General features: G+C 65.1%; 1 protein-coding gene across 3 annotated transcripts in view; it reads right to left on the bottom strand.

The window, feature by feature from the left end:
- The window catches only part of LAMA5 (laminin subunit alpha 5), a 52397-nt gene extending 30571 nt beyond the window's left edge, over positions 1-21826 (bottom strand). For all 3 annotated transcript variants that reach the window (XM_027086806.1, XM_027086807.1, XM_027086808.1), the window contains exons 1-11: positions 21491-21826; positions 16938-17090; positions 7496-7613; positions 6570-6688; positions 6315-6485; positions 6075-6172; positions 1877-1992; positions 1340-1458; positions 1147-1237; positions 792-926; positions 540-602 (exon numbers count right to left, since the gene is read on the bottom strand). In XM_027086806.1, coding sequence (XP_026942607.1) covers positions 540-602; positions 792-926; positions 1147-1237; positions 1340-1458; positions 1877-1992; positions 6075-6172; positions 6315-6485; positions 6570-6688; positions 7496-7613; positions 16938-17090; positions 21491-21772 — 1465 coding nt within the window. In that variant the 5' untranslated portion in view covers positions 21773-21826. The remainder of the gene's footprint in view (positions 1-539; positions 603-791; positions 927-1146; positions 1238-1339; positions 1459-1876; positions 1993-6074; positions 6173-6314; positions 6486-6569; positions 6689-7495; positions 7614-16937; positions 17091-21490) is intronic.
- Between the last annotated feature and the right edge of the window lie 2315 nt (positions 21827-24141).

Here is a 24141-nt window from a genome sequence, read left to right as displayed (position 1 = left end):
CCCTGAACATGCACGTCTAGTGACCCAGAGCCTTCTTCCAGGAAAGCGTGCTACAGAAGTAGTTAAGAATTCATGGAAAGCTTTAGTCGCAAGGAGGTTTACTGTAGTGTTATTTTTATAAAATCTGGAAAGAACCTAAATTTCCAAGAATTGAGAGCAGGTTAAGCAAGAGCCACATCTGTCTGCACAACGTGGGACACGAAAGGATGTGTTTACAGGATGGCGCGGGCGGGAGACGCGATTACACAACAGCGCGCACGGCGCACACGGGTGTCTATAAACACAGCGCGCACGCAGAGGGAGGAGGGCTTGTTTGCAGGAGATGCGATTCTGCATACCTCTCTTCTCTAGCATTCCGCCCACCTATATTTTTCACGGTTTTCTAGCACAAATACGTAATATTTGCATGAAATGAAAAGCCGCAGAGACATGGTGAACAGAACGGAAATACCCGCTCTCCGGGGGCCTGGGTGTGGCCCCTCCTGCCCCACGGCTCCGGTGGGGCCCAGGGCAGGATGGAGACCTCGGGGGACACTTACGCACAATCTGTCCGGCCGGCAGCACCTGCTCCCCCGTGTCATTGTGAGAGAAGGACGGCACCGCTGAGGAAGGAGACAGCAAGTGTCAGCCAGGCTGGCTCAGTGCCCGGCCACCCGTGTCTCTCGGCATCACTGGAGATACAGGCAGGACGAAAGAGTCCCCCCCTGGGGTCCCCCGCCCGGCTCCAAGCCCAGCAGGCGGGGATGCTCAGGGGCTCAGGGCCTGCCCCCGCCCCCAGGCCGCGCCCTCACGGTGGCAGCGCGGGAAGCCGCTGAAGCCTTCGGCACACGCATCGCATCGCGCCCCCGTGAAGTTCGGCCGACAGTAGCAGCGGCCCGTCAGGTCCTCGCACGTCCCGTCCGTGAAGTCCGACTCGCAGTCACAGCCTGGGCAGGGGGCGGGAAGTCAGGGGAACCCAAGTCCAGGGCTTGCAGGCCCCGCGAAGGGGCAGCGTCTGCCTCCCCAGCCTGGGAGGTGGGACGAGAGCCGTGGCCTCCCAGAGAGCCGCGAAGGCCCCCAGGACACCCCGACCTGGGCAGACCCTGCTCCTGGACACCCCTTGAATGCCCCCGCCCAGGCCACCCCACCCGGGCCGCCCCCACTCACGGCGGCAGGCATGGGGTGAGTCGAGCGGGTGGTCTGGGGAGCGGTAGAAGCCGGGCAGGCACTGCTCACAGTTGATGCCGGTGGTGTGATGCTGTGGAGGGGCGGGGCCGCTGAGTCCAGGGGCAGCCCCGCCCCCACGAGAGCCTGCCCGCATCCTCAGCCCCACGCCTGACCTCACACGGACCCCGCCCACCTGGCAATCGATGCACACGCCCCCGCCCCGGTAGACGCGGTCCTGGTTCTGGCTGGCGTTGCTCCGGTCCACCTCAGGGTCGTAGTAGCAGTCGTGGGCGTGGCCATGGCAGTTGCAGGCTGGAGAGTGGGGGCTCAGCTGTCAGCACGCCTCCGTGACCCCGCCCGACTGGGACCCCTGGGGCACGTCCCGCAAGCCACGGGTGACCCCAAACGTGGCCTGGCTCAGGGGACAGAACGTGCCACGCTGCCCGTGTGCCAACAGCACGCGTGTGGGCGTGTTTAAGCGTGTGTGAACACGCGTGAGCCGTGTACGTATTGTTAGCACACGTGCACACAAACACACAAGTGTGCACAAGCACATGCGTGTATACCTGAGTATCTAGAGTGTACATGTGTGAACGTGTGTGTGTGCGTGTGAGTGTACCGTGTGGGTGTCAGCACATGCAAGAGCCTGTGTGAACGTGTGCACACCATGTGCACGTGAGCGCACGTGAGAGCACCGCGCTGGCGTGTGAGCACGTGCGGGGGCACTCACACTGGCACTCGTTGGCGCTGTCCGTGGTTGCCGGCTTCCATGGCTGCTGGTTGAAGCCGGGGCAGCAGCGGTCACAGGAGCTCCCACACGTGTTGTGCTGGCAAGCGCACTGCAGCCTGTCGGGGGCACGCGGGCACAGAAAGCGCTCAGATCCGCCACGGGCCCCCAGGGACACAAGAAAGGCGGGGCTGTGCAGGGCCTTCACGGAGGGTGGGAGCTGGGGCAGGGTGTTGAGTGGACAGCGCGGGTGGCCCCTGTCCACAGGTCAGCCTGGAGCCCTGGGCCCTTCAGGATTTAGTTCCACCACAGCCAGGACCCGAGGCCAAGTCTACGGCTCTCCTGGGCCAGCTCTGAGACCCAGGTCTCGCTCAGCAGGCAGCCCTGGACTCAGCCAGACGCCCCCATGTATCCAGGGCACCTCCCCAGGAGCAAGTGGCCAAGAACGGCTTCCTCTTCCATCCGGGGGTGGACACCAGTCAGAGAGCTGGAATCCTGCCTGCTGTCCTGGAGAGCAGCTCCTGTTGGCTCAGTGGGCAGGTGGACAGCTGGCCGCAGCTGAGGACCGAGGTTGCAGCCACCCACTGCACAGAACCCCATCTCCAGCACACACCTCCTCAGCTCAGCCAGGTGGAGAGCAGGAATTACAGCCCCATCCCTGGGCCGTTTGCCCCTCGGTCCTGGGTCAGCACCACAGCTGTGGTGCTGTGCAGGTCCTGAGCAGCCCCCAGGAGCCAGTCCAAGAAGAAGAGACCCAGAGCTCCAAATCATGCTCTAGCCCCTCCCCCACGAGGGCCCGCAGGGCCCTGGGACTCAGCCCCACCGCTCCTTGGTGTTCAGGAAGGAAGCAGGAATAACCTGCCACAGAGAGGTCATCACAGGAAGGGCCAAGGATCTGTGACGAAGAACCTGTGGCCGGGGTTTGGTTTTTCAAGAATCTACGTAGTCAGGGCACCCCAAACCAAGAAATGAACACAAAAAGTAGGGTGTCTGTCAAAAGCCCTTGAAACACCACGCTGGAGGGATTCTTCCCAACCCAGGGCACACCCCACCACACGGATGAAGCCCCGCTGAAGAACCTGCAGAGAAACAACCCAACAGGGTCACCCGACGCAACCAACAGCAGGGCTGCACCCCGGAGCTTCATTTAATGGAGCAATTGAGTAGAAACCATAAAAAGAGAGTGTTTAAAGATTATAACCAAAAGAACCTAAGACATAATAAAAACCACAATGCTATGAAAAAGAGGCAGATGTGACCAAAGAACCAATCAGAACTTCTATAAATGAAAAATAAAATGACTGAAATTAAAGACTCAAAGGATGGGCTACACAGCGGATCAGACACAGCTGAAGAGAGATTCAATGAACTGAAGAAGCCATCCAGAGAGCAGCTCAGGAGGCAGAGGCGGGAATACAAGAAGTCCCGAGACCCAAGGAAACCACCCACGTTCCCACCTGTATAACAGGAATTCCAGAAAGAGAAAAGAGGGAGCGAGGGGAGAGCTCAGAGTCCTAGAGGGCCAATGGCCAAAAACGGTCCTGAAATAACGAGGACACATACTTTTAAATTCAAAAAGCACAACCCTTGAGCAACAGGAAATATGTCCACTACTCAACAATGCAGAGTAAACCTGCAGAGCACTGAGGCAAGATCACAGAAACACCTAGAAGAGGCATAAAACCCACAGAGGGACAACGGTGCAGATGACAGCAGACTCTCCCAACCACCGGAAGATGCCAAGAGACTGAAATGACATTTCCCAAGTGCTGAGAGACACGGCCAGCCATCAACCAGGAATCCTACAGCCAGCTAAACTATCACCCGAGAGTGAGGGCAGAACAGCCACTCAAGGACTAACAGACTCTCATGGAAAGTACTAAAGGAAAAGGAAACTGAGTCCCCAGGGATGCCCTGGCAGCCAAGGAAGGACAGAGAACAGGAGCTGGCAGTCAAGGTGATGGACCCATTGCTGGGTGCAGATACCGTGCCTGGGGTTAGTGTTCTGGGACCCTGGGTCACCAGGGAGACAACTAGTTAAATCTGCATTTGGCGAGGTCAAGTACGCCTGCTGAAGAGGGAGGGCTACCACTGCAATCGACAGAACTAGAAAAGAAACGTAAGGGTGATCACCAATCGCCACAGATTGAACGTTCGTGTCCACCCAAAATTCACATGTGAAATCCAACCCTGAAAGCGATGGTGTTTGGAAGCGGGGCCTTCGGGAGGTGATTAGGTCATGAGGGTAGAGCCCTCGTCAATGGGACTAGCATCCTTATAAGAAGACCCCTGAGAGCTCCCTCACCCCTTCCCCACTGTGAGGACACAGCCAGCTACGAACTAGGCAAGGGGGCCCTCAGCGGCCTCCAGAACCACAAGAAGTAAATCTCTGTTGTTTGCAAGTCGCGCAGCCTCTGGCACCTTGTTAGCCTGACTCAACTAAAACACCAAAAGAGACAAAACACGTCACTTCCAAACCAAGGGATGGGGGAGAATGAACAGGGGGCTCAGTACGGGCTGGGCAGGCGTCAGCCCTCAGAACGACGGCCAAGGCGACGGAGGTGGGAGAGAGCTTCCGGGGTGGGGGGGCGGAAGCAGAGGGACGGTGACAGGCCAGTGGGTGGGGCAGAGGCGGCAGGGCAGGCTGATACTGCAGGACACTGTGTGTGAGGGGTGTCAGCGTTTGTGGTTCTGGGGGAGGCGCCCCACCCAAGCCCCACCTTCAGGGTGAGCTGAGCTCCGTCAATGCCCAGGTGCAGGCGAGTCAGGGCGGATGCCGACGTCTTCCCAACAGGCAAGGGCAGGCCCACCTCTCCTCTGAGGCCAGTTTGGCCACCCAGCAGGCACCCTTCCCAACCATCACGAGTTCCCACTTGGCACTTAATTTCCCAGAGCAATTAGCTGCGCCCGAGCTCAGTGCTTGAAGCTGCGGGCAGGAACCCACGCCTGGGGCCCGTGCAGAGACTGCACAGGCCAGGCGGGTCCTGAGGGCCTGCCTGAGTCCTCTGGGGAGTGTGATCACACCTCTTCCACCTTCAGACCCATCAGCCATGCCTGGAGAGGTCTGGGGCTCACCTCTTGGTGCAGCTCTGACGGTGAGAGCGGGGGTGAGCTCCTGCCCTGTCTGGGCTTCATTCGCCTCCCCTACCAGTTGGGGTGTGGACACAGCAACAAGACCCCAGCAGAAGTGGGAGCTGCGTGATCTTGAGGCGAGGGAAGCAGCAGGAGAAGCTCGCCCGCTCCCTGCTGGAGGTGCCCCTCGGGGGCGGGGGCTGGGGAGCCTGGTCACGGGCTCCCCATCGCAGGCTCTGCTTCCTCTCCCAGCACCTCCTGTCCAGCCCTGGACCTGCTTTAAGACCCCCAGCGCACTCAGCCCCACCGGGACCTCTGCGCCGGGCACAGGCCTGCCCAGAACAGGTGCTCCTGGGGCAGCATGTGTGAGCGCCACACACAGCTGCTGACGGATGGGAGCAAAGAAGGAAAGGAGGAGGGAGGGAGGGAGGAAGGAAGGAAAGCGAGGAGGGAAAAAGGAGGGAGGGAGGAACGAGCAGATGAACAAACCCGGCCGCGAGGCTGCGAGCCAGGAGGAGAGCTGGCTGAGCGCCAGGCTCCAGCTGATAACTGAGCTGCGTGCTCACTGCTGAATGTAGGGCGGCTGGAGCCACTTAGGCACGTAGCATCTAGTGGCAGCTTGTTAAAGATGCAGGTTCGTGGGCCCTGCCTTACTGGCTGACTCTGGGTGGGGTCCTCCTCAGATGGGGGTCTCTGGGCTACTCCCTGTCCTGAGCCTTGGCCCCTGCCGGCGATGGGGTGTGATCACGGCTGGGGGCAGCAGGGAGTGTTATCGTTTGTTCTCAAGGAAGGCGGGGGAGCTTCCCCTACCCCAGAGAAGAGAACCATGCAGCCTCAGTCGGATTACCTCTCACTGACTCCCCTCCACAGGGCAGGGGGCTTCTGCTGGGGGCAGCTGGGGTGGAGGGGCAGCTGGATTGCAGGTCCAGGCAAGACTCCGCGTCTGCCGGCAGCAGGGCAAACAGGCCCAAGCCAGGCTCCAGGCACCACCCTTCCACCTCACAGTGCACACGGGGAAACTGAGGCCGAGCAGTGAGGGGCCAGCGCAGGTCACAAGGGCGGGGGACATGGTGGGTAATGGAACCAAGCCTCCTCTCCTTCAGGCTGGGCAGGGAGCTACAGGTCTCACCTGAAAGGGTCTGTGGGATCTTTAGCGTCGCAGACATCCGCGTGCCCGTGGCAGACACAGCGGCCGCCGATGCTGATGTCCTTGATGCTGTAATAGTACTGCGCCCGCCCGGGGAAGTCAGCGGCCGCCCACACCTGCCCCCAGATCCCAACCCCGAGCCCACGCGGCCCCGCCCACACCAGCCCCGCGCCCACGCGGCCCCGCCCACACCAGCCCCCAAAGCCCCGCCTGCCTGCTCACCCTGCGGGTGACTGTGGGGTCCCGCAGTGCCTTGCCCATGAGGTGGCCCAGCAGCGTGTTGGTGCGCAGGAAGCGCAGGCGGATGTTGGTGGCTTTGGTGAAATCACGCAGCAGCGGTGAGTAGGAGAAGTTCATGGCCCCTGGGCGCCCGTTCACCAGGGACACCACGATCTGCGGAGGGGCGCGGGTCAGGCGTGGGCGCGGCTCCAGCAGGGACCGCCCGGCCACACCCCCTTCCCGCGCCGCCCCGCCCACCTCGCCATTCTCCAGGGGCACGATCCGCGAATACTCGGTGCTGCAGATGACGTCGTCGTCCCCAGAGATGCGCTCCAGTGTCCGTGGCCCGAACCGCTCCAGGCAGTCCCTCTTGGAGGCTGCGGGAACCGCCGGAGGGTGAGGGCGCAGGGCTCCAGGGAAGCCCTCGGAGGAGGCCCGACGGCAGCGCCCTGCTGCCCTGCGTGCCCGGACTTCCCTGGAGCCTCACGGCCTCAACCGGGAGGCAGCATCCACCACGAGGCGGGAACGCCGCCCACCCTCGAGACCTCGAGGTCTTCAGACTGTGGCACTTGGGAGGCCAGGGGAGCTCCTCAGGAGGGCAAGGCCAGGGCTCAGGCTGCCCCCGCCCCGAGCCCAGATTGCCTTGCCCGTCCCTCTCTCTGCAGAGAACAAGTGTGTCCCCTGGGTGGCCCTTGCCATCCCGATCCTTGGGGGACCATTCCTGACTGTCCTTTATAGGACTGACCGCCCCGCACTCACTCTCGGGCCTTGGAGTTTGGGGGGACACGTGTCTCAGGCCTGCCCAATCGAAGCAGACCCGTCGACATGACTGGTCAGGGTGGCACATGGAACGGCCAGCCAGTGAGCAGGGCTGCAGGGCTCCCGTGCTCTCCTGACCGGGCAGCTAAGCAGGCCGCCTCTGTCACCTCAGGAGCTGCCGGAGCATAAGGCCAGTCCAGAGCGAACCCGGAGATGGCATGAGAGACTCCTGGTACCGAGGGCCCCTGGACCCGGCCATGCCCGTTTCAGGGACACAAGCCACCGAACCCCCACCAGCCTTCGGGACATGCACCCGACAGCCCTGACCCATGCAGAAGCCGGCGTGAGGGCAGGCCTGCTGTCCGGAGACCCTGAGAGAGCGTGCGGCCCACCCCAGGGGACACCCCTGGCCCCGGGAGACTCACAGGCGAAATACTGCCATGGCTGGTAGGTGTGGCCGAAGTCCGTGGACCGTTCCAGCACCCAGAGGTCTGGCCGAGGTGAGTTGGCAAACTTGATGAGCACGTAGGCCACGTGGAAAACCTGCGGGGCAGTAAGTGTACGGACGCCCCTGAGATCCCTTCCATGCCACCTGGGCCCTCCATACCTGGAGGGCCAGCCCCACGCCATGAGGTGGGGCTCACAATGGACATCTGTGTGTTTGCCCTCAAGGGCCAGGCACACCCAGGTGAGAGGGCCGGCTGGCTCAGGGAACAGCCCCTCGCTCACTGGCCGGCCCCTGGCCACTGAGGCCTGCACCAGGACACAGAGGTGACCGGTGGAACCCAGCATTTCCGGAGGGCTCCCCTCTTGGGCCTGGGGTGCCTTAGGGCCCAGCCCCACCCCTGGAGCTTGGAGAGCCCTGCTGTGAGGCTGCACACAGGTCTGACAGGGGCTGGAGTCAGACGGGGCACACGCGGGCAGCCTGTCTCCTGGGCCTGGGCAGTGGGGCTGGGCAAGGCCGAGGCAGGAGCTCATCCCACTGTCCCCAGAGCTCTGGTGGCCAGCCTGGGATGATGGCCAGACAGTGTCCCAAGCTCCCAGGAGCCTGTCCTCCTCGCACAGCAGGCCGGTGAAACCCTGTCCTGGGATGGGGGCCCCCGTCAAGGCCTCACCCTGGTCATCGCCCCCATCATCTTCAGAGCCAACTGAGGACCCGGCCATTTCACCCGCTGACCGGCCTGCAGGGGCAGCCAGCACGGAGCAACCAGGGCCCAGCCTCTGCCTGCCGCTGTCAGGAGCCCCCAGTGGGGAGACAGATGAAAACGGGCCCTCCCAAAGCTGGCGCGGGGAAACCCTGCCAACCCAGCCCTGGCCCGTCGGGGGAGCACCTGGCCAGGGAGCAGGGAGGCTGCTCTTCCAGAGGCGTCCAGAACCCCCCAGGGCCCACCTGCTGCTCTCTCCCTGGGTCTCGGCCTGACCTCACTCCCAGGGAGGGGCCCATCCCTCGTCTCTCTTCTCCTCCTGGCCAGAGATCAGCATCCCTGGATGTCCCTGTGCCCTGTGCCCCTGGGGGCTTGGTGGGGCCCCTCCTTGGCTAACTGCCCCCTGGCCCTGCAGCCTGGCAGGTCTTAGCCTTGGGGACTCCAGCCCCACCTGGCACAGGCCCGAGGAAAGGGCTCTGGGGCCACTGAGAACAGCCCATGGGCTCAGGCAGAAGCACCTGCCCTGCCTGTGGCCTCGATGATGAGCCACTGAGACCCCCGAGAGGGTGGGCACGTGAGCAGAGCGCACATCGGCTGTGCACCCCCACACACACCTCTGGGGGTAGTGCCCTGGTGCCCACCCAGCCTCAGCTTGCCCTGCGTGGCGACCACGGGGTAGGGATTGTGGTTTCCAGACCTCAACAGCTCTGAGGGCCAGGGAGCCCCTCCCCCATCCCAAAGCCAAAGACGAGACCATCGTCCAGGCTGGTCTCTGTGCGTGAAGTCTGGGCTCCAAGGAAAGCCGGGCAGGGCCAGTGGGAGACCTGGGCACCCACCCTGCACACGGGGAGAGTGGGGGCCCCAGATGAGGGGCAGAGACACAGCTAGTGAGCACGCCATACGTGGACGGCGCCTGTACCCCCGCTGGAGACCCCCGGCCCACACCCCCATGCCAGACCTGCTCACAGGGGCACCCTGAGGTGGGCTCTGAACTGCCCACTAGCCTTGAGGGCAACGTCACGCCTCCGGCCGCCCGCCGTCCCCTCAACGGGTCCCTGCCCAGCCCAGAGGAGCAGGTTCCCTTCTGGTGTCCACTGCTCTGGACTTCTGCCCCAGACCAGCTGGTCTTCGGTCAGCCAGCCAGGCCCTGAGCCTACGGCCACATGGGGGCAGAGCAGGGAAGCCCTCCAGGGCCGCCCAAGGCACACAGTCACCCCCTACCCCGGGTCAGCCTGAAGCCGCTGTGACGACCCCCTCGAAGGACAGTGGAGGGAGCATGGACACCTCATGGCCCCATCCCTCAGGAGGCCAGCCTGCTAAGAATCCAGGCGTGGCAGGGTGGGGGGGGGGGGCAGGGGGGGCAGGGGGCATGAGGTCCTGGGACCCTGAGACACGCCCATTCTGAGTCCTGCCCTTCCCGGAAGGCCTGGAGTTTATAGGGAGGGGCCCAAGTCAGGCCAAGAATGGCCTTTCCCTGGGTGCTGGGGGGGAATGAGGGCCTATTCACCCACTGCCAGGCCTTGAGATCATCTTCCACTTTGCCCTGCCCAGTCAGGGGAGGGGCTCAAGCCTCTGGGGGGATGGACCCTACACCCGGCAGGCAACTTGGCCAACTCTCAGGCATTCCAGGGAGCCCTGGGGATCTCAGATGGCCCCTGTGCCAGGAGGGGTCTTCGTGAGAAAGGGGGGCATGGCGGCGTGGGGGGCCTGGGTGTGCAGTGGACGTGGACACAGGCTGCTCTGGGGGCGGCAGCATGGCCCGCATTGAAGGCCCCCAAGGCGATTAAAGCCTCCCGCCGAGCCCCCTGGGGCCCACCCCCGCCTTTCCCTGAGCGAGGCCACCAGGCTGCACCCTCCGCTGGCCAGCTCTGTCCCTCCCCCAGGTCTACGGGCCGGTCGCATTTTTCCCAGCTGAGAGCACTTGCACAAATATTGACTCGGAGATGCTAATCGGGCAGGACACAGGCAGTATGGAAACTTCTGCCCCCAGGCCCGCACGCTGGGTGCGCTCCAAGGAAGACCCTTGCCTTCTGTCCATCTGTCCACCTGGTCATCGGGCTGGCACACAGGGGCCCCGGCCCAGGCTGGAGCGACGGGAAGGCATGCGCTCAGCTCTCCCAACCTGTCCGCAACCTGGTCCTGGTTCCCAGGGCCACACAGCCGCCCTGGGCGTGACCCGGGAGCGAGAGCGGACCCCCGGCCTCCCTGGACACGGCCCTCCCCACGCCGCCCCTGCCCGCTCGGCTCCACTCGGTGCCAACGCCGGCTGACCCCTCCCGCTGCTACAGAATTCTGTGCAAAAGGAAAAAAAGTCTTTTAAAGCAAAAGCCAAACAAAAGCCTCCGGAGTTATTTTTAAATATCAGGCTCTTCTGGGGCAGGCACGTCTCCAGGACAGCAGCCGGACCCGCCTCTCGGCCACGGCTCCCCTGATGGCCCCCACACGCAGCCTGACCTCGGAGGGCCAGGGCTCGCCAGGAGGGGATCCGCCCCATGACCGCCGCCTGGCGGGGGGGTGGCAGGGGGCTGCAGAGCCCTGCGGCGAGAGCTGGGGGCCCTGGGTGGGTCCCAGGCCTCAGCAGCTAGATGGCCCTGGGTGGGCGTGGGGCAGTGGGACAAGCACAGAGGAAGTCAGAGACCAGGGCTCAGGGTTCAGGCCCTTTCAAAATGCCGTGAAGCCTCTGAAAGTCTTGAAAGGGAAGAGGCCCGCAGAAGCTGGCAGCCACCTGGCAGGGATGCCGCAGAGGCGCCACCCAGAGCCACTCCGCACACGCTGGTGCCCAGGGGCAGAGGTGGAAGGAGGGGAGCGAACACGGGCGGGGCTGGAGTCAGGAAATACAGGGAGGGCTAGAGAGGAAACGGGTGCTGCAGACCCCGTGCGGGTCCCTGTAGCCCCAGGGATGGCGGTGCAGGAGGTGACAGCTGGTCGGCAGCCTCCCGGGCGCAGACACCCACGTCCCAGGGATTGGGCTGGGGCTGGAGCCCCTGGGAGCACAAGGTCATCAGGGCCAGCGCACGCCCCCTCTGCCTTGGCCCATCTCGGGGCTGGGGAGCCCTAGGCCAGGCCCTGTGCCCCTGTCTGGGGCAGGAGGGGCCCAGCCCCCAGCCGCTGGGCCAGGCGGCATGAATCACGCGGCAGCCTGTGACTCAGCCCCGGCCCTGCAGGAAGCCGGGCCCCGTGCCGATTCCCGGGGACGGGCCAGGGTCCCAGGCCGTGGCTGGGCGGCGGCAGGAAGCCCCTCCTAGACGAGGCGTCCGGGCCGGCTCCCCACCCTCCTGGACCCCCCACCCCAGATTGCTGGGCCGGCCCTCGGGGCCCTGTGTGCTGAATCCAGTTGACCCGGCGCACCCAGATTTGCCCTCTCTGCAGAGACCCCACCTGGAAGCCTCGATAAAGAGGAACGCCGCGGCAGGGGGGCCAGCCGGGCAGGCGTGTCTACTCGGGCCCCCAACTGGGTAAATAAGAATGGCCACCCACACAACGGGAGCCTGAAAACAGGCCACATGTGGATGCAACTCCCGGAGTGGAAGAGCCACTGCTGGAAAGAAAAATAAAACGTTGAAATGTAGAGAGGGCAGGCACAGGCCCCAGGGACCCTGACTGCGGGGCTGGGAGCCCAACACACTGGTGTGTGGAGCAGAGCAGGGGGACTTTCAAGGGCTGGGTGGCGGTGGAAGGGCTCCGACGGCTCTGTAGGAGCTCACCAGCTAGAGTGAAGGGCAAATGCCCATGTGGCCCAGCACCTCAACGGAGCTGGGCCTGGGGGGATTCAGAGACACACACCCCCACCGACCACCCAGGGGCTGTCTTGGGCCCCCTGCCTTGACGGGGGGTTTTTAGGCCCTGCCCCCACCCCATCCTCCCTACAGCCTGGCCCAGGTCAGGCCAGATGGGCAGTCCCAGGCCACAGGAAGTGGACTTTATCCCACGGGGACCCCAACACACAAACAGTTTAGTCTCAGGTGTGAGCTGTATGGCCAGAAACCAATGCCGTGGCATTTGTTTAAAAGCAGACAGAGGGGGATTCCCTGGTGGCACAGTGGTTGGGAATCCGCCTGCCAATGCAGGGGACACGGGTTCGAGCCCTGGTCCGGGAGGATCCCACATGCCGCGGAGCAACTAAGCCCGTGCGCCACAACTACTGAGCCTGTGTTCTGGAGCCCACGAGCCACAACTACTGAGCCTGCGAGCCACAACTGCTGAGGCCCGTGCGCCTAGAGCCCATGCTCCACAAGAGAGGCCACTGCAACAAGGGGCCCACACACTGCAGCAAAGAGTAGCCTCCGCTCGCCGCAACTAGAGAAAGCCCACACAACAAATACCTAACGCAGCCAAAAATACATAAATTAAATTTAAAAGATAAAAAGCAGACAGAGAACAGAAGCCTTGGGGGCCACCAGAGCCTGGGGGAGTCAGTGTGGGGTGGCGGGGGTGTCTGTGTGTGCCCAGCGTGAGCAGACGAGTGTGCCAGGATGGCCAGGGGAGCGAGGACGAACGGCCCCCAGCCCCGGGCACGGGGGGCCCCTCGGCCCCGCATCCTCCGAGCAAAGCGACAAGCAGAGAGAGGCAGGGTCTCGCGGTTCCCACGAGGAGAGGTGGGGCCTGTGCCGGCCGAGGACCCTCGGTGGGGAGGCCATCCCGGACGCCCCGCCCTCTCCTCCGCGGGATCCCAGCTCAAGGGGCCACCTCCGGCCCAGCCGCTGCACCTGTCCTGGCTGCCGGGCCCTGCAGCTAGAGCCTAGCCAGCCCAGCCACACTTCCTGCCACTTCCCTCAAGCCACCCGCTGACCCTCCTGGGGCACTGGCCATGTGGCGGAGCGCCCAGCTAGGTCTGGACAGCCAGGCCAGTGACCATGACCTCATAACCCAGAGGACTGGCGGGCACGCCAGGACCAGGAGGCCTGCCCGGGGAGCCCTGAGTGGGCCAGCTTGGAGGGTGTGTGGCCCAGAACCGCGGCGGGCAGGGCGGACCTGCACGGGGCATCCCGGCCGCAAAACGGCCGGCACGTCCGGGACCCTCAGCGCGGCGCCAAGGCCCCAGCAGGTGCTCTCTGCGCCCGCACCTAGAGAAGGGAGCCTGGCCCGGCCAAGCCCGGCCTCTCCTCCACACTGGCTCTGTCTCCCCAGGTGCTGCGTACACCCCCACGCGGTGGGGGGCAGCTGGTGCCCCCCTGCCATCCCCCAGGGAGGGCAGACCCCCGACTTTGGCATTTCTAGAGTTCCCCAACCAACACTTTCTGGCCTCACACCCAACTCCCCCAGCCTACGCTCCACCACCAGCCCAGCCCCGCTCTGCACCTCACCCCCTCTGCCCCCGCTGTACCCCCCAACCTGGCCTCCAGGCCATGCCCCTCCAGCCCCAGCCTCTCAGGGCTGGGGTAAGGGGCCACCCCGCCCAGGGCACAAGGAGGAAACACAGCTCACGGTCAGCAGGGGATCTGCATTCCTCACCTGCATCTGGGGAATGAGGGCTGCAGCCCGCAGGTGAGGGGCGGGGGCTGCTGGCGAGAGCCCCTCCCCACGGCCAGGCCAGGAAGCGGGCGTCTGGAGAGGGTGGGGGACGCCCCCCAGGGCCAGCCCTAACCCTGCCCAGCTCCTTAAGACCACCGGGCTATGTGGACAGGTGAGACTCCGCGACGGGGAGCCTGAGGCGGGCAGGACACAGGAGAGAAGCAAGAACCCACTGTGCCCCCTGGGAGGACAGGCCAGTGTCCCCTCAGTCACCAGCCGCGCAGACTGCCCGCTCTGGAGAACCCCCTTTCCGAGGCGAGCAGCCCGCAAACCTCAGACCTACAGCTCAGTTCTCTCAGGTCTGAGGGTTCCTGGCTGAGACCCACATGGTGAGCAGGGCAACGGCAAAGGCCTAGACCTCGCCATGCCCTTCCCGCCAGGTCTCTGCTCCTGGGGCCTGGTTCTCCAACTGCAAAATGGGGGAAGAGGGTCCAACGGCCCTCACCCACCCTGGAACAGGGAAGGTCAGAACAGGATGAGGTGTGACCGGAAGACAGAGCGAGCAGGCTTCCGAGGCCCCCCACAGGCAGACGCCGCAGGGACCAGGCCCCACCAGCCCTCTGTCCTCCCCAGGGCAGGAAGTCCTCCTGATGCCCAGGGCCAGCCGCCCCATCACCCCGCCCCGCCCTGCCCCGCCCCGCTTTCCCAGGGCATCCGCTCCAGCTCCCAGAACAAAGGCCCCTGGCAGCCGCTGCACTGGGAGTGCCCAGCCCCACTGCCCACTCAGCCCGCTTCCTCACAGAAGCCCCAGCCCCACCCCAAAGCAAGGGAGCCCCCAGGGTTGAACCAGCTTAGCCAGGCCCCTCCCACTCGGCCTCTCTCCCCATCTGCCCCAGGGAGTGTGCTCAGAGGGTCCTGCCCTGCCTGGGGACATCCTCAGTCTGACTGCGGGCCCCAGCTGCTGCCTCACCAGACCTGGGGGCACTTGAGGATACAGACCCCGGGGCCCCTGTGAGGGCCAGCCGGGCAAGTAGGGCCCACTCCTCCAAGACGCCTCCCGCCCAGTGCCCCAGCCTATGCCACCTCCGTCCTCCCCTACCGCCTACCCCAAGTGGGGCTCCTCGGCCGACGCAGGACCTGGTCTCTGTCCCCGACCCCCGTGAGCAGGGCACCCTGAAGGGACCCAGTCGTTGCACAGTGGCCAAGGGAGGAAGGGGCAACAAACTCCTTTTCCGAAAGGGAAGGCGGTGAACGCGCACGTCTCCCCTGAAATTCCACAGTGGCTCAGAAACGTGCCCCGGAAAGAGCGCTCTCGCCCGCGGAGCTGGAACCTGGGCCCTTCCGCTCCACCCAGCTCTAAAGCACACTGGTGGGCACCCCCCATGCTCACCAGCTCCCACCCCAACCAAGGCTGGCAGCCCCCCGGCCCAACCAAGACGGGGCTTTGGGAAGTCAGTAAAGGGGGAAAGGAAGAGAGGAGGGAGGAGGGAGGGTCGAGTAGATGGAAAGAAGCGTTGGTGGGTGAATGGATGTTAGGTGGATGGGCTGGTGGATGGATGAGTGGATGGGTGGGTGGCAAAAAGGAAGGAAAGATGGGGGGCAGGGAGAGAGAAAGAATGGCTAGGTGGATGGGTGGGTCAATCTCCCCCCCAGACAGGGCTGGAAATGGCCCAGGCCCAGCCTACAGAGTCACTTGAGTCATTTTACACTTGCGTTATCTTACAGTCGGGGGAACTGCGGCTTAGAGGAGCAGGATGTACACAGTGAAACCCTCTTCCCGGCCCAGGCCCAGTCTACAAAGCAGATGTGCCGCCTGCCTCCACCCCGCTGGCCCATTTCCTACATATGGACACCGAGCCTCAGAGGCCACAGAGCCAGGGGGAGCTGAGCGCCATCCGAGCTGCCCCTCGGCCCCATCCACTGCACCTCCTACTCCGGGCCACCCCGGGGTTGTCATGGAGACCAGGCCACTGTGTGCCCAGCAAGGGCCCTTGCCCTGCCCTAGTCTGGCCAGGCTTGTCCACGGGGGAGGAGGGGCGAGAAGAGCCCAGTAGCTCAGCACAAGTTTCCCCGATTGACCCTGGGGCAGGGGCAGAATGCACTTCCCCCTCCCCCGCCCGTGGCAGTGCCAGAGAGAGGGGCACGCGGGGACGGGGACGCACAGGGTTGCTGAGGTCCCTCCCTGCCTCCAGGGGGAAAGAGAGCACAGATGCAGTGAAAGCCCAGGGAGCTGAAGCGAAATCGGCGCAGCCCCACCCAGACCTGGGTCAGGCAGCACCACCAGCCCCAGAGCCGCAGGCAGGGCCCGCGATGGGCAGCCCCTCCAGCCAGGCTCACAGGAGATGCTCCACCACCTCTCCTCCAACGCCCCCAGGATGACAGCGGCATGGAGGCTCAGCAAGGAGCAGAGACCCACCAGGTCACACACCGGGACCGTGGCAAAGCCGGCCTGGACTCAGGCACCTGGACTCACGGGTCTAGAGCTCCTTCCCCGGCCCCATGAACAGGGAAGGGGGTGGAGGCGAGGTCTAGCAGGATCGACCTTGTAACCCAGCTCCCAGGCAGGCCCAGAGCTGTGGCCGCTTCTGGGCTTGGCCTCACCTACCTCCCCCTCCCCCACCCCATCCAAGGAGGCATCGGGACTGTTGACCCATTTCACAGGCCAGGATACCAAGGCCCGGCGCCTAACAACATCACATGAGGAGTGGGACGCAGCCCAGGTCCACCAAGGGGGCTCGTTTGTCACTGGGAAACGCCTGGCTCCCATCCCCCACCCCTGCCTGTGCAGGGGCCTGGGCGGGCACACCTAACCCCTCTTGGCCTCTGCAGCACAGGTATCCTAGGAATGTCCACTTTCTCTGGCCTCCTCTGCATTCCTGGAGCCCCTCCCACTCCCGCCAGTGGAGCCTGGCTCCCTGCAGAGGAATTCCTCAGAGTAAACACCAGGGCTCACAGCATTTCAGCCCCACCTCCGTGTTGTCCCCTTGGCGCCCCTCACCCTAACCCTCCACGTGACCCTTGGAAAGCCCCCCATCCGGCGCCCCTCTCTCCCTGTGCACCACGAGGATGCTGAGAAAACAAACGGAAGGTGCCCAGTGCCACGCCTCCGTCTGTACGGGCCTGCCACCAGCAGCCCGTCTGTGCCCAGCCTCTGCCCAGCCTCCCAAGCTCATTCTGGGTGGACACCTCACCTTCTGGTCCTCGCCCCACGGTGAGCCCTTTGGCCAGGGACATAGGGGACAGGCTGCAGAAGGCGAAAAAGGGACTCTACCTGGCCCAGGTCCAGGGTGACGTTGACCTCGTTGTACTCCAGCCCACGCGACAGCGGTGGGCTCTGCCACCAGCGCTCCGTGCCGTCAACGGCGTTGCTCACAGGGTGTGCCCTGTTGCTGCTTGCAGCTGTGCAGATGTCGCAGTACTGGCCCTGTAGGGGAAGGGGCGGTCAGATGGACAAGAAGGGCTGGGACTCCTTACCCCTCTGGTCACCCTCCCACCCCATCACACTGGCCGCACCCCCAATCTGTGGACCCTTGTGCGCCAGTCACTCATTCACCTGGCAAGTACACACTGAGAGCAAATATGATTCTCAACTTGGGATACGGTTCATGTGAGAGATGATCACACCCATTACAGAGGAAACAGGAGAGCAAGGAGGGAGCAGGGCACCCGCTGCAGGTGGGAAAACATGGCGGGCCTCCCTGAGAAGGTGGCATCTGAGGCCTACACCATAAGGGGGCGGGTGTGCTCCAGGCAGAGGGGCTGGCTGTGCAAAGGCCCTGGGGCAGGAAGAGCAAACAAGGAGTAAACAGCAAGAAAGCCAATGTAGCTGGAGCTGAGGGGGTAAGAGCCCGGTCAAGGGGCAAGTCACACGTTTCTCGCCCACCCCCGCCCCTCAACCACCAGCCACTGCAGGGGGCTTCAGAAGGGCTCTTGCAGGATGGGGCCTGGGGGGGACCTAAAGAGAAAGGAAGGTGGGGCTACAGCCAGAAGGCCCAGGCCCGATGTGAGCCCCTCCCGACCTCCACCAGCTCATCATCCCCCAAACCTCTCCACCAGGCTCTCACCCAGGCCCATCTGGATTAGGGTCTCCAGACAGGTGGAGTTAAGCCATCTCAGCGGCCTGTGGGGACAGGCCCCAGAGTGGAGGCACGCGGGCAGCCAGCAGACGAGGCCTGGACCTCCTGGCTCTGCCACTTCCGAGCCCTGGGACCGGGCCAGGTCACGGCAGCCTCAGCGCCCCGGGGTGAAGAGTGGGGGCGATGCTGGCACCTGCCTCGGCCACTGTAGGACTGACGGATCCCACACGGGGCCTGGCAGCTGCTTCTGTCATGGCCCAGCCCCTTGCCGGGGCCCTGCCCTCTGAGGGGAGAGAGGGGGCTCCCAGCATCATCCTGGCCTGCTGTCCCCATGGCCGAGGAGTAGGCGCTGGAAGCTTCGGGGGCGGGGGCAGAGGCAGAGCTGGGCCCTGGCTGCTGGCCCAGGGGAGGCCCAACCTCCCACCCCAGAGGAAACCAGACCTGCTGTCCCTCTGCACACAAAGGCAGCCCTCGGAGACTTGGCATTGTCTGAGGCCCAGAGAGGCCACGTCTGGGAAAAGCGGCCACTCCACCCCTCCCAGCCTCCCAGGGGGCCAGACCTTGTCCTAGGAGTCAGAGGTGGGAGCGTGGGAGATGCCCTGCCCCACTCCCAGGCCCGGCAGCCACAGAGGGCCCCCAAGCCTCCACACACGCATGGCGCGGACATGTGTGCTCCTGGCTTCCACGGTGCGCCCGGGATGGAGAGACCACGAGGCAGCAGACTCAGGCACCGAGCCTCCCACCCAGGGGCTCCCAGGACCCCTCGTGCTGGGCGCTTTGGCTGACCCCATCTCTACCCTGCTCCTGCCTGGGGCCTTGGCACCTGATCTCTTGTCCTCCAGCTCAGCTGTCACCTCCTCAGCAGAGCCCCAGAGCTCCAGACCACAACTCCCATCACTGCGCTTTATTTATTCTACCGCGGGAGACGTGGAATCGTCTGGCTATTAGCAATTCTCCATTTACTGCCTCCTGGGGGGCGGGGGGAGGCGCACCTGCCTCGTTCTTAACTGTGTCCCTGAGGCCACCACCCAGAGGTGCCACGCCGAGGGGCTGGAGCAATGGAGGACACCCAGAAAAGGGGTACCATCTGTGCAGGCCATACTACCAGCTCAAACGCTGAACCCCAAACTGGAACCCGGGCTCCGGCTCCCAGACCTGTGGGAGCGGCCAGAGGGTGAGCAGAGGAGGGGCTCAGAGAGGCTCACCGAGAGCGCTAAGCACGTGCGTGGGGGCTGTCTGGGGCCTGGCGGAGCTGGGGGGCTTCTCAGAGGTGGTGGGTAGGGCCATCTGGCTGGGGTGGGCCTTCCAAAGAAGGCTCCCTTGGTCAAGGGAGCCAAGGGACGTGTCTGCTCACGTCCACCCAGAGAATCAGGGGAAGATGACGACTCTACTGCCCATGTGGCCGCAGCGGGACTGCTCGGTGACGTGGTCGCTGCCGACCTCTCTGCCTGGCGGATGGGGCTGGGGAAAGCAGCCTCTCTCCGCCCCTCTGCTGCAGAGGGTCCTGCCAGGAACAGAGCAAGGAAGCAAGGAGCAGTGATAAGGACTTCCCCTCCCAGTGAGTCACCACGCCGGCAGCCGAGCCCCCGACTTCCCCTGTGGGGCTGGGCCAGCACGGAATTCCTCCGATGCCCACCTGAAGTCGCAGGGCCAGACTCCCAAGGAGCCCTCTGCCTGCCCTAGCTGCCCCGATGCCCATGAGGGCTCACCCCACACCCCAGGTGGCATGACCCCGGCCAGCTTCTGTCCTATCTCCCCCAGGGGGCCCTGGGAGCTGCTGGCCTGCAGCCTTGGGCCCACGTCCTCCCTGACCCACCCACAAGACTGGGCTCTTGGGACAGAGAGGTGCGCCTGGCCACTCAGCTCCAGCGTCTGTGGGCAAGGCCCAAACACCAACCCAACAGGAAGCCAGGGCGGTGAGCTGATCCCATTCCCCAAGAGGACAGGGCAGAGGCTCCAGTGGGTCCAGCAACTCGACTGAGGTGGGCCTTCAGTCTTTCCGGCTGGCCTTTCTGCCCTGGCAGCCTCAGCACAGGGGTGCGATGGCTGAGCACTACAGAGTTTCAAAGAGAGGCTTCAGCTCCAACTTGCCAGACTGGGAGCTGCGAGGGCAGGGCTGAAGTGCTCACTCAGGGCCCCCTCGCTTGCCATGCACAGCCACTGCCACTTGCCAAGTGGTCACTGTGTGACGGACAGCTTCCCCAGCCCTTCAGGCCAAGCTCACAACTTCGGGTGAGGCCGGCCCTCGTGTTGTTCCCATTTTACAGATGAGGAGCCTGAGGCTGGGGGGGGAGCCACACAGCTAAGGAGAAGGCCTTTGACCCCAGGCCACCAGCTCCTGTGCGGCTCCTTTAAGCACCAGGAGGTGGTAATAAATGACCCCTCCCTCAGGGATCCACGCAGCTGCCCCTCCTCAAGGGCCTGGGCCAGGCAGCACAGGTGGGCAACAGGGCGCCTCTCTCCAACAAGGAGATGGCGTGGAGCCTGGGCTGATTAACTGCGGAATCCCAGCTGAGCATCTAGGCGGCGGGGGGGGGGGGGGGGGGGGGGGGGTGGCCAGGGCTGACCAGGCCCTCTGAGCAGCTTTGGAGACCCCTCCCCCAGCGCCTCTCCTCCACCTGTCCCCTTTGATGTCACCCAGAAGCGCTAAGGGCCCGTGCTGGGGTCTCAGGTCGCCCCGCTCACCCCACCCAGATCCTGGTCTGGCTTTGGGGCTTCACAGGCCTCAGTTTCCCCACCTGAAACGTGGGCTTGAGACCTCCTGCTCAGCTGTACAGGGCGTTGAGGAGATCATGGGTCCAGGAACCGGCGGGAGGTGACATTTCTGTCCCGGATGGCTCTGCTGCACCAGGGCCCCCTCGTACTCCTCCCTCCCTGGGGGGTGGGGTGGGGCAGGCGGCAGGGAAGGGGCCCCAGCTGAGGCTCCCTCATTCATCACCCACCCCATCACTCTACTCTCCAACTACCTCCTCCCTCCCCCAGCCTCTCCTACCGGAAAGGTGGCAGCGAGTCCCCGGAGGCTGAGGCTCAGGTTACAACAGCCTTGGGGCCCCCAGACTCTCCCTCAGGTTTGGCAGGGGTGGGAGGATGGGCCTAGCACGGGGTGGCAGGGAGCCTCTGGGACAGACCCTATCGCCCCAGGCAGAGCGGCAGCCGGTCTGTGTTCCCTTCCTCAGTTAAAAGTCCCTCCGTTTGTCCCCCTCCCACCTTGAGGGTCCCACCGACTCCCCAGACCCGCGGGAGCGAGAGCTCTGTCTGGCCCCTCCCGCCCCATCCCCGTCCCATCCCGTCGCCAGCAGGTTCCAGCCTGTCCCGGGGGAAGGCGGAGTGGTCCGCCCCCATCCCACAGGCAGCCGGCCGGGGAGGCCAAGTCCCGCCCTCGCCGGGATCCCAGGACTTGGGGCCGCCGGGGACCAGGCACCAGCCCCTCCCCTCCGGCCAGCCGCCGCCGCCGAACTCGAGCGGTGCCGGCCGCGCCCGGGTCCGCTGCGTGCCGCCTTCCCTGGGACACGCGCACGTCTCTGGCTGAGCCCGAAGGGCCGAGTTGGGGTCCCTTCCGTCCGCCGAAAGGCGGAAACGGGGCGTAGGGACGGGCGGCGGGGGCCTCGGTCCGTACCTGGCTTCTCCGCGGCCCCTGGGGCTCCTCGCCGAGTCGGGCTGGAGTTCCGGAGTCCGAGCCCGGTGCGTGCCCCGCGCCGGCGTCCCCGCCACCCCGGCCTGGCCCGCCCGACCCGCGGCCCGCGCTCACCTGGATGGTCTGGTTGGGGTCCCCGCCGGCCACGGGGCCCCCCACCAACTTGCAGTAGAGGTCCTCGGTGGGGCGCGGGGCGCCGCGCGTCGGGGCCTCCTCGCCGCAGGTGGCGGAGGCGGCGATGCGGACGCCCTCCGCCAGGTTGAAGTAGGGCGGGTGCAGGCTGAAGCCGCTGCCCGCTGCCTCCCGCGCCCGCACCGCGCCCAGCAGCGCCAGCCCGGCCAGCAACAGCGGCGCGGGGCCCCGGGAACCGCGGGGCCGCGCGCCCGGCTTCGCCATCTTCCAGCTCCGGGGACGGCGAGCGAGGCTGGAGCCTGGCGGGTCTGCAGCGCGGGGCCCGGCCCGGCTCGACTCGGCTCGCTCCGCCCGCGGACGTCAGGCCCCGCCCCGGCCCGCCTGGGCGCCCGAGCCCCGCGCCCCGGGGAGGGGGCGGGGGAGGCCGGGGGGAGGGGCTGCCGGCCGCCTTAACCCTTGGGACCCCGGTCCGGCCGGCCTCTCGGAAGGGACACCTGCTGGCCTCGGGCCGGGCCGTGGGAACGCGACGCCGCGGCGGCCCCCGGGGCGTGGCTCCCGGTCCCAAGCGGCCCCCTCGCGCCCTCGGGCACCCAGGCCCCGGGCGCGCCGGCCCGCTCTTCCCCGTCCAGCGGCTCCGCTCTTTGTTTCCCTAACTTCGGGCACCTCTCGGCGGCCGAGCGCCCCCGGCGGCCCCAGGTCTGGCGCCGCGGCCGGGAGTCAGGCACGCTCGCTCCGGGTCCAGCCCCGGCATCTGCCCCATCCACGGCCCGGCCCGGCCCCACCCGCAACCCCAGAACCGGCAGAGCGACCCGAGCGACCGCGGCCTGGGAGTCCGATCGCTGGGGTCCCCCCGGGATTGAGGGGGTGAACTCCGGAGCGCAGCGCTGCCTCTCCCTGGCCGGTTTTTGGTTTTTCACCCCTCATACTGGCCCCCATATCTGCCCCATCCAGCAGGTGTGTGGGAAGGTGCTCTCCGTCAGCTGTGAGTGGCGGTAGTAGCGAGGGAATCTGATCTGCCGAGGGACAGGGAGACCCTGATTAGGGACTCCATGCCTTTCTGGGGGGGCCATGTCAGATTCCATCCCACCCGACCCCTGCCTACCCAGGGTTTGGCTCAAAAATACTCTAAAATAGGGAGGTGTATCAGGAGGGACTGGCCCCATGGGGCCCCTGCAGTGAAGGGAGGATGCCCAGGGCTCCGCGGGTGCCAGGAAGGCTGCCTGTGAAGGAGGACATCTATTGAGCACCTGCGGGTGCTGGGGCTGCAGGGCCAGGTGGGCGCTGACCCTTGTGCCTGGGGATTCCCTGCTTTGGGGCACTGTGGACCCCACTATCTCTGTCTGCCAGTGGAACCCTCCTGCTCAGGGCAGGCACTCAAGGACGCTGGGGAAATGGGGTTGGACGTAGAGGCCTGACTCAGGATTGTGTCCCAGCTGATTCTGCGTTTGGGTGGCTTCGGCCACTGGGTCTCCTCCCCTCCAGCTCCTGGCCCAGATCGGGCTCAAGGGAAGCCCTGATGGGGCAGCTCCCCCCGGGTCTATGAGCCAGGCCAGCTGGGTGTCTGTCCCACTTGAGACCCCCTGGACAGTCCTGGGGAGCCGAGTAAATGTGTGGGGTGGCAGCCAGCTGGTCCCGGTGGGAGCTCTGCCCCAGCAGCTGTTCCCGGAAGGTTGCGCCACTAGCCACATCTTCCTGGCTGTCCCCTGGCCTCCTGCGAATCCGACTCCCAAGGGGCTGGACTGCCGCTTCTCTAGGAGTTGAGAAACAGGCAGCGGGATGACCCTCCCTCTTCTCTCCCCTCTCCCCTCCCCCTCCCCTCTCCTCTCCCCCTACTCCCAGGAAATTCCGTAACTCCACCTGGGGGAGGGGGAGGAGAGGTGGTTCCCCGCCAGAGAGGCTCTAGGTGGGGGAGGGGCGACAGGCCATGCTGGAATCCTGAGTCCCCCACGCAGACGGGCCAGCTCACCAGCTAATTTATGATCCCGTGGGAGGAGCAGCCGGAGAGCCGCCTCTGGGCAGTAGCAGGGTTTCCAGATGGGGGATTTGACCTGACCCCGCCCCACCCTCCCTACTGCCCAGAGGTCCCCTGTCACGCACATCACAGCAGAGCACTTTGGCCCCCGGCACCCCCTTGACAGCTGGGGACCTGTCAGCCTGGGGACTGGGGCTGGCAACCTCCCACCCTCCACCCCCCCAGGTCGGCTTCCCAACCTCCGTGGAGGGACCAGCGGTTAGAGGTGAGGGGTGGGAGCCCTCTGAGCCTCCTAGGGGCCAGTCATCCGCCATCCGAGAGCAGGCGGGAGGGAGGGGCCGCTGCCCGAGAATGCGCCCAGCACGGGGAGGGTTAATCCTGGCCGAGCTACTTCCAGGCAGACAGCTGCCCCAGAGCAACTGGTGGCCCGGGCCTGGGGGGAGGGGGTGGGTGAAGTGGGCAGAGGAGAATGTGGTGAAAGGGGCTGGGCGAGGTGCCCACTCTGCCCACACCTGGTGCCAGCTTATGCGTCCCAGCTGGGGCAGGAGTGGGCGGCATGGAGGATGGAGGTGTTATTCCAGTCGGGCTACACACTGACCTCTTGGCCGGTGGTGGTTCTAGGGGAAGGTCGTCAGCGGGGCTGGGGGCGGGAGACCCATTT

This window comes from Aethalodelphis obliquidens, unplaced genomic scaffold (genome assembly GCF_003676395.1).
Source record: "Aethalodelphis obliquidens isolate GAN/ISIS:26980383/991018 unplaced genomic scaffold, ASM367639v1 scaffold57, whole genome shotgun sequence".
NCBI lineage: Eukaryota > Metazoa > Chordata > Mammalia > Artiodactyla > Delphinidae > Aethalodelphis > Aethalodelphis obliquidens.
The sequence above is the reverse complement of the archived record's forward strand: the minus strand, read 5'-3'. Positions and strand labels throughout refer to the sequence as shown.